This window comes from Anopheles arabiensis, chromosome 2 (assembly GCF_016920715.1).
Source record: "Anopheles arabiensis isolate DONGOLA chromosome 2, AaraD3, whole genome shotgun sequence".
NCBI classification, from domain to species: Eukaryota; Metazoa; Arthropoda; class Insecta; order Diptera; family Culicidae; genus Anopheles; species Anopheles arabiensis.
This window is the reverse complement of record NC_053517.1, coordinates 39,647,340-39,655,690: the sequence shown is the minus strand read 5'-3', so window position 1 is coordinate 39,655,690 and position 8,351 is coordinate 39,647,340. Positions and strand designations below refer to the sequence as shown.

At 49.2% G+C, this 8,351-nt stretch overlaps 3 protein-coding genes and 1 long non-coding RNA gene across 4 annotated transcripts in view; 2 read left to right on the top strand and 2 right to left on the bottom strand.

Moving 5' to 3' along the window:
• Nucleotides 1-206: 206 nt before the first annotated feature.
• Nucleotides 207-1,822, top strand: LOC120898064 (queuine tRNA-ribosyltransferase catalytic subunit). Its single transcript, XM_040303403.1, is given in 2 exon segments — nucleotides 207-639; nucleotides 642-1,822. Coding segments are annotated over 2 exon segments (1,341 nt in total). The 5' UTR covers nucleotides 207-332; the 3' UTR covers nucleotides 1,676-1,822.
• LOC120898065 (coiled-coil domain-containing protein 25) lies at nucleotides 1,780-2,788 on the bottom strand. Its single transcript, XM_040303404.1, has 2 exons — nucleotides 2,550-2,788; nucleotides 1,780-2,437 (listed from the first exon to the last, which is right to left on the bottom strand). The coding sequence occupies exons 1-2, from the start codon at nucleotides 2,620-2,622 to the stop codon at nucleotides 1,884-1,886; spliced, it is 627 nt and encodes a 208-aa protein (XP_040159338.1). The 5' UTR covers nucleotides 2,623-2,788; the 3' UTR covers nucleotides 1,780-1,883.
• Nucleotides 2,789-4,862: 2,074 nt separating this feature from the next.
• On the bottom strand, nucleotides 4,863-6,244 carry LOC120895658. Its single transcript, XM_040299193.1, has 2 exons — nucleotides 6,056-6,244; nucleotides 4,863-5,430 (listed from the first exon to the last, which is right to left on the bottom strand). Exons 1-2 carry the CDS (start codon nucleotides 6,103-6,105, stop codon nucleotides 5,331-5,333), a joined length of 150 nt encoding a protein of 49 aa, XP_040155127.1. The 5' UTR covers nucleotides 6,106-6,244; the 3' UTR covers nucleotides 4,863-5,330.
• A 121-nt stretch (nucleotides 6,245-6,365) lies between these two features.
• LOC120895659 overlaps nucleotides 6,366-8,351 on the top strand; it is a 2,011-nt gene continuing 25 nt past the window's right edge. The window contains exons 1-3 of the long non-coding RNA XR_005738368.1: nucleotides 6,366-6,606; nucleotides 6,701-7,100; nucleotides 7,280-8,351. The exon at nucleotides 7,280-8,351 is cut by the window's right edge and continues 25 nt beyond it. This is a non-coding gene — a long non-coding RNA (uncharacterized LOC120895659). The remainder of the gene's footprint in view (nucleotides 6,607-6,700; nucleotides 7,101-7,279) is intronic.

The window sequence follows — 8,351 nt, the reverse complement described above, 5'->3', positions numbered from 1 at the left end:
AACACGAGTTCGAAATGTAACAACCTTGCTCTATACACCTTGGCTAACTACGAATATGGAACTGTCAACACGCCCGGTGAAAAAAATAATTACCTTTGGAATTTGGTAAAGTAAATTTTGAAAATTCCACATTTTTGCAAACCTTTTTAAAAACGGGATCGAGCTAAAATCTTTTTTTTGATATATGCTAATTTGCATCATATCTACGCTTTGGAACATAAAAATTCATAATCAAATGAGCCGACCCCCACCACCAGCAGTCGGTTCTTCCAGCCGGCGCGGTAAAAGAAAAAGTAGAAGAAGAAACGTGTGCGCGCCGGCTGGTTGATTGCATGTTTACACCGCGAGCAATCAAGTTCCTCCGTTCTCCGGGCACGCGTGCGCCCATCACAACCTCCATCGCCCGACGTGCAATATCCAAGGCTGTGATGGACACAGTGCCGAAAGAAGTGCCCATTCCGGCGTCCGGTTCTCCAGCTTCCGCCGAGGATGCGACCACCCGACCGTCGGCCCCGTTGCAGTACCGCGTGGTAGCGAAATGCGGCGTGACAAAGGCGCGCGTTGGCGTGATGAGCGTTCGGCACGCGGACGTCGATACTCCCGTGTTCATGCCGGTCGGTACGCAGGGCACGCTGAAGGGGTGCTGCCCGAGCAGCTGCTTGCCCTCGACTGCCGCATCATGCTCGGCAACACGTACCATCTCGGTATGCGGCCCGGCACAACCGTGCTGGAGAAGGCGGGCGGTTTGCACCGGTTCATGGGCTGGCCCCGGGCACTGCTGACCGATTCCGGGGGCTTTCAGATGGTGTCGCTGCTGCAGCTGGCCGAAATCACCGAGCAGGGCGTCCGGTTCCAGAGCCCGTACGACGGGAGCGAGTGCATGCTGACGCCGGAACGCAGCATGGAGATACAGAACGCGATCGGGGCGGACATTATGATGCAGCTGGACGATGTGGTGAAGACGACGACGACGGGCCCGCGCGTTGAGGAAGCGATGCACCGGACGATCCGCTGGCTGGATCGAAGCATCGGCGCACACGCCCGGGACACCGAGCAGAGCATTTTCCCGATCGTGCAGGGCGGGCTGCAGCCGGACCTGCGGCGTGCTTGTGCGGCCGAGCTGACGAAGCGCAACACGCGCGGCTTTGCCGTGGGCGGACTGAGCGGTGGCGAGAGCAAGGACGAATTCTGGCGCACGGTCCACCTGTGCACGGATCTGCTGCCGGAGGATAAACCGCGCTACCTGATGGGGGTCGGCTTCGCGGCCGATCTGGTCGTGTGCGTCGCGCTCGGTATCGACATGTTCGATTGCGTGTTTCCCACGCGTACGGCCCGGTTCGGCTGCGCGCTGACGCGCGCCGGACAGATCAACCTGAAGCAGCGCACGTTCGCGCAGGATATGCGCCCGATCGAGGACGATTGCGACTGCTCGACGTGTCGGACGTATACGCGCGCGTACCTGCACCACATCGTCACGGTCGAACCGGTGGCGTGCAGCATCGTGAGCGTTCACAACGTGGCCTTCCAGCTGCGGCTGATGGGCGACATGCGGGACGCCATCCAGGAGGGCCGCTTTCCGGCGTTTGTGAAATCGTACATGGCCGTCCGGTTCCCGGACGATACGGTGCCGCAATGGATACGCGACGCACTTGCCGCCGTCAACGTACAGCTCTAGTCGCGGTTTGCCGTTCGACGGCCCAGTTCCATTCCTGCGTAATTTAAACCAAACTTTGACGGGGATTTCTGCCCAAAATGTTCGCCTGTGTACGAAGCAACTTATACACTGAAATAAAACAATTAATAATTTATTCGTAATCCGCAATCTTCCGCCCCGCTTGACCCAGTTTCGTTATCTCTCTCCTCTCCGCGCCACCTCCGTCGCCTTACATAAACTCATCCGAATCGTTGCCGGCGTCATAGTTGGAGGTCATGTTTTCCGGCTTCATCAGCGAATTGTAGCTCTTGAGTTCTGCCTCCTCCTGCCGCCGCTTCAGATCCTCCTTCTCCAGCTCCCGCTGCTCCCGGGCCAGCCGCTTCTTGTCGGCCCGCTCCAGCGCGTCCCGCTTTTCCCGCTCTGCCCGGAAGTCGACCGTCTCCTCCCGCTTGGTCTTGTTCAGCCGGTTCACTATCTCGTTGCTGCGCTTTTCCACCCGAAACATGCGCACCTCCTTATCGCGGTGGAACGCCACCTGGCCCACCTCCATCGCGGGCGTCTTCTTCAGATTGTCCCACATCGTGTACACGATGTCGATGTTGTTCATCTTGTTGCCGTTGATGCTGTTCGCCTTCACCAGCTGGCAGGCGTCTTCCAGCACGGCCGACGGTATGTCGTCCAGCGTTTGGCCCGGCTCGAGCCGCAGGTACACGTGGGCCGACGAGACCTTGTTCACGTGAAACCACACATCCTCCGGCCAGCCCCATCGAATCAGGTCCTCATCTGTGTGTGTGTGTGTGTGTGTGTGGATTGGAGAAGAGAGAAAACCGCCGACGGTGAATAATTTGTGGTCACCGATTCGGAACACCCCCGGGGGCGCGCAACAATCACTCACTTTCGTACTTGTCCAACCCCATGAACAGGGTCACCGGTGGCTGAACGACATTGCTGGTGAAGTAAAATACCATCGTGGTTCACGGATGCTTTTCCCAAACGCTTTTCCTTCCTCGCAGCACTTCCTGAATTTACATGCCGCGGTTGGCCGAAAAATGGAGGGAGTGTGTTTAACCTCGCGCAAACTGCAATCGGAATCGCTGAAACGTTGTTTAGTTTTTTGCTTTGACACAGCCATGACATGACGGCGGTGGAGAGCGAAAGGTTGGCCATCGGGCCGGTTTCGGCACGGAACATGACACAACGGTGCTGACAGTCGTGTGCAACACAAACACAAAGCGGCAAACGTCTGCTAACAAATTTGTTATTTTTGGAGGGCCATTTGCCTAAATACTAAATAGTGTCGCGTAGTTTTAGCGTAGGAAAATTATGAATGATTTTAGTTATTAAATTAAGTCCATTTGAATTCATTTCATACTAGAACAGTTGCCGTACTAGCCTGCTTCATGCATGTCAAACATGTTTCAATGTGTTCGTGTTGTTTATGCAACGTCGTAAAGAGAGAGCGAGAGAGAGAGAGAGGGGGGAGAGAGTGCAAGAGGGATGAGAGTGGTTAGAACGCTCTGCGTTATTGTGGTAGGTCTTCTTCCTACAATTGGATATATAAGAACGTAGCCGATCATTTTCATCAATTCTGCTGAGCACTGGCCACATATCAAGCTGTAGATGTATCCCGAAAGTGTGCACAATATCGCGTTGTCGGTCGATGAACGTTGATTCTGGCTGCAATAGCAGACGCACCAATAGAAGTTTTGAACTTAGCAGGCCTGTGCTCTATGCACGTGGATGGCCTGAACGGGGACGCTAAAGCCGGTCAGTTTCCCCGAGCATAGTAAGATTTTCTATCGTCATATACGGAGGAAAAGATCCTTCTGAGCTTCTTCATCTAGAAAGCAACTTTGGCGTTTTATATCTAAATTTGGGAAGAATCCGCATGATTGTCAGGATGTCTATGTGAGTACTTTGTTTTATAATATTCACACTGTGATTATGAGTGGGGCTAGAACGATGGTTGGCATATTGTGCGGCCAAAAAAGCCAAATTTAGCAAAAGTACTGGTAGAGGTCCATGTGAAGAGAAAAGTGATAAACTAAGCATTTATATGTGTGATAGTTCCATGAGATACATTAAGGGAAAAGAGCCGCCATCTAATTAGGCATAAGCCCCATAAAGCCGTAATTTCTCGATCCATGAGTTAGGATCAATGAGGTTACCTTGAACCTTACGAAGATGGTTAGGAAAAAATAGACTGTTTCTAAGAAATAAGATGTCTCAACGGGCAATGAACTTTAGCGCCCCTATTCCACGATGCTCGTTTAAAACAATACAGGGTTTTCCAGGGGTTCTCATAGTTGTGGAACACTTCTTAGACTCTTTCTTAAGGGGAGTAAACTTCATATGATGGAAACTGGCATCCTGTTTGGACAGGCTCCTTAGTAATTCTTATTGGATTTATCCAACAAGGGTGCTATAGAGTCTATTTCCCATTACATTAAGTTCATTTCACGTTAAAAAGAGTCAAAAAAATGTCCCACAGGTATGAGAACTCCTGGAAAACTCTGTAAGCTTAAGGACATTTCTTCCAGAATTCTTAGGAGCTTAACATTAATCATTTCTTTGCTGCTGTTCGATGACCTCAGAATGATTATTTGTATCATTTTACCTACTTCGTGGGCTTATTAATCTCCATGATCTCTAGCCTTCGCCACACCGATCTCCCAAATCTGTGATTTTCGTAAAAACTGCAATCTATATTTTGCACTTAGGTGGGACTTTCTAAAGAAGAAAAAGATGAAACCTCTGTGTCCTCGCCAGGACGGTGCCCAATGTGAAGAAACGCATCGTTCACCTTCGTCACATTCTAGAAAGAAAACAACGATAATTTCCCCACCCCACGATCCTCTTTTACCATAACCGGTCCGTTTTGGGGAGTGTTGGTTTGAAAGCTTCCCTATAGAAAGAGGAAAAGATGATGCAATATCAGCATCGTGTGAAATCATCCCGCGCTTTTGTCGCTCGACTTGCTTCACCGCGTCGGTTGCATTGTTAATGATCGTGTTACCTTTTTTCTTTTTCTCGTTCAACTCCAACCAAGAAAGGAATGGAGGGATAGAGAAAGCGGGAGCTGCACTTAATTCGAAACCCTCGGAATTACCATGCGCCACGGATTTGTGACACAACGAAACGCTGCACCAAACCATACGATCAAGCTCGTCATCACCTCGTTTCAAGAAGCTATGCAACTATTCTTCTCTGTTTTGCACCGCCTTATTCAAGCTATGAATAATTTAATAGTGGGTTTTATTAACAAAAACATCAACTCTCCATACTGCACACGCAAATAGGAATAGAATTTGAAAACACCGCCGTCGGCCACTAAAAAGAGACGCGCACACTACTGCCTACCAATTGCGGGTTGCGGCGGCGGCGGCAACTGAGGTAACTGAAGGTGGGTTCCGGACACACATTTCTACGAGAAGTGCATGCTGACGAAATGGTCCCGATTCTTGAAATGCGGTCCCCAGCTACCGTTACCGGTGCCGCCGGTGCCGGTCGTGGTCTTGGTTTGCGTGGCGGGTGCGCTGTATCCGGTGCTCTTCTTCATGTTGCCGCCAACCGGGGCTTTGGCGTAGGCCGATTGCTGGTTCTGTCTGGCCATCGTGCTTGAACGATCCTGCATACTACTGGGTTTCCACACGCTCGGTACTGGTCGTTACCGCTATCAGGGCACGTATTGGATCTGGGTGAGCACCTGGAACTCAAGATGGTTGCCGGAGTTTCCCGTACGGCTACCCTTGCGGATGTTCAAGTTGTTGATAAGCCTGCAGAAAGTGGAAGTGGTGAGATTGTGGTAAGTAAACCGGCATTTTTTTGCAAGCGGGGTTTTCCCAAACTATCTTGCGCATCTTGTCATTCTGAGAGTAGATCTTAACACAATTTCGTTTTATTCACAAAAAATAGGACTTGGCAATATCATAAGCGATCGCAACTTGTTTGCAAGGGGGGAGATTCCGAACCCGAAACCGGAAAGGTATCCAACCTGTCCAACTCCACGTAGTCACGCGTTCGGTGCGTGTGCGATTTGGAACCGGTTTAGGAGTCATCGGAGAGCAATGGAAAAATGGGTACGACAGAGAAAGACAACCTTAATCCAATGACTTAAGCTACGAGAAGAAAAAGGATCAGAGATACACTAGCGATCACTAACACACAACATCACAATCACACCCACACACGCACACAAACGTTGGAGGATCTTCTCGAGAGATCCTGGACACGTGATCGAAATGCAATCTTGCTGTCATTGTAAGCACGACTAAAGGTTCCTTCCCTTTCCGATCACAGCCTACTGCTGGTAGTGAACCTCATTGCAAGATCTACACCCTTTCTCAGAATGATTCACAAATAATAAACCTCCCCTCGCTTTGAACTTGGATAGATATTTACCTGACGGATGGCACAAACTTGAGCGTTGAGTCTGATTTAACTATTAACATTGACACCAATTTATTTTTCTAATCGTTTTGAAGTGAATGAAAAACATGCAACCGATCGAAATCAAAAGGATTGCCAAAAAAAAAGGAAGGAAAGGAACAAATATTCAACTCAACTCAACTCAACTCCTGCCGTACTGAAGGAGACTGACGGGACCGTGCACCGGACGCTTACTTTTATACGCGATCGATGGCTCTCGCCCAGCGGCCTCTTCCGATGCTCTTCCCCCTTGGCGAAGGTACCCCCCGGCGCGTTGAGTAGGCAAGAGAGAAAGAGAGAGAGAGAACTACAGCCCGAGAGACAGAGGGAATACCGACCAACAACGTCATGCCGCCGGGGTATCTTTAAAACTGCGAATGAAAAAAACTGGTTCCCAACCATCTCGACACCACCTATGCCCGGCCATCCCCATATCCAACAGCCTCATCCGTCGTCGTCCGTGGCCCAGCGGCTGAAGCGAACGAGTTTCTACGATGAATTCATCAACAGGGTAGATTATGGAGGTACGTTGTCGCACCCGTCACGCCTAGGGATCGTCCAAATTGCCCTGCGATCTAATACGATTCTAGCTTCTTTTTTTTCGTGTGTCTGCTTTAGGACAGAAGTGTGTATGGTCATGGTATGGGCGATTATGGTGAAGAAGCGCCACCTGTGGCAGGAGACTGCATTGCATCTCGTGGGATTTTAGGAACAAAGTCGGCGACTAAATGATTTGAATATTACTAGATTATTCTACCTCAAGGACACAACCTAGAACCTTGAAGATCTGAGAGTGTGCGAAGAGGCCCAATCATGGGTGGAAGGCAGTGTCTATGCGGTTCATGTTAGCCAACGAGCTTAATGGCTTCAGTTGTCCGTTATTTTTGAGATAGCAAACCAATCTGACTATCCACACATTAGTCAGAACTTCAGGAACTACATCAAGGAGTCGAATTTACAATAATCAACTGCTAATTTACATTAAGTACATCACTCAAAATCAGCTATACAATGGCAGGTAATTAACTAGCTAACATATTGAATGCATGATCAAGTATGAAAGGTCAGAACAGAATTATGCTGGAATATTCCAGCAAGCCTGAACATCACCCTCGTCTCGCTAATCCTATCTACCATACTCCCCGATACGCTGAACCTCCTTTTTTCAGAATGCACTTTTAACTCTCTTTTTCATAGAATGCACAAAAACGTTGCTTACATAAGCGCAGACCGATCTTTTATCGTACCTTCGCCTGAGAAAAAGTAAAAAAAAAACCACAAACTCCAAAGTCCAAACAGCTGCTCGAGGGGCAAGCGGAGCTTACCAAAAAATATGACCAAACACACATTCGCACATATTAACCGTCCGTGCAGGCGAGTTCGAATGGGCGACCGAAAAAAAAATGCATAAATGGAAAATTTTCAAACCAGCTTGGTTAATGGCAAAATACATAAAGCCTCTCTCCGAGCACAGCCAACACAGGATACAAAAAAGCTGCGATGAAAATGAAAATCGTTATTACTATATAAGTAAAACCAAGCATCAAAACCAGAAGAAAAGGAAACCCTCTCGGGGAAGAAAACAGTGATTCTTCCGTGCAGGTTGATCAGCCCAGCGGTGGCAAAGGAGCGGCAAAAGAAGAAGAATATGCTGAACGTAGCAAAAAAAAGGAACAAAAACACATAAAAACGACAGTTTACCGATTAATCGCATTCAATCCACACGCCAAAACAGCACCGAAACGAGATATCTGGTGCCGCCGCCTTTTCCTTGCCGATCCGGTTCGAAGCGGTTTTGCCAGCGGATCTGGGTCTCATCATTAAACACCAAACAGTGCCACCGCCGAACACCCATTCCATTCCGGTTCGACGAAGAAACCGGGTAGATGATGGTCCCACAGCCTCCCTCCCTCCTCCTTCCGCACTCCAGCATTTCACCTTCACCGACCATCGTCGCAGTCGTCGTCGTCGTTGTTGTCGGTTTCACCGTTCGCGAGAGCACGCATCGACCGCATGATCGGATATCTGTGGTCGTCGGCCAATGTCAAGTGAGCGAACCACAGCGCGAGCCAAACCGTATCCTCTCCACTCAGAGACATGGATACACACACACACATACACACATACATATATTCGGGCGACGCACCTAAAAAGCAGAAGAAAGGTAGAAATGGCAGAACAGAAATAAAGGTTGCATTTCGGGAGGGTGTTGTACTAAAAAAGAATAATAATTCGGAAACCATGCACCACCGTACTAAAGATCTTTGCA

What these genes read in the sequence shown, in the direction of transcription:
- LOC120898065 (XM_040303404.1), bottom strand. Translation starts at nt 2,622, where the DNA reads ATGGTATTTTACTTCACCAGCAATGTCGTTCAGCCACCGGTGACCCTG. An exon ending in GGGGTTGGACAAGTACGAAA is followed by an intron (nt 2,438 to 2,549) that starts GTGAGTGATTGT and finishes ACACACACACAG; the next exon opens with ATGAGGACCTGATTCGATGG.
- LOC120895658 (XM_040299193.1), bottom strand. Translation starts at nt 6,105, where the DNA reads ATGTTAATAGTTAAATCAGACTCAACGCTCAAGTTTGTGCCATCCGTC. An exon ending in AAGTTTGTGCCATCCGTCAG is followed by an intron (nt 5,431 to 6,055) that starts GTAAATATCTAT and finishes CACTTTCTGCAG; the next exon opens with GCTTATCAACAACTTGAACA.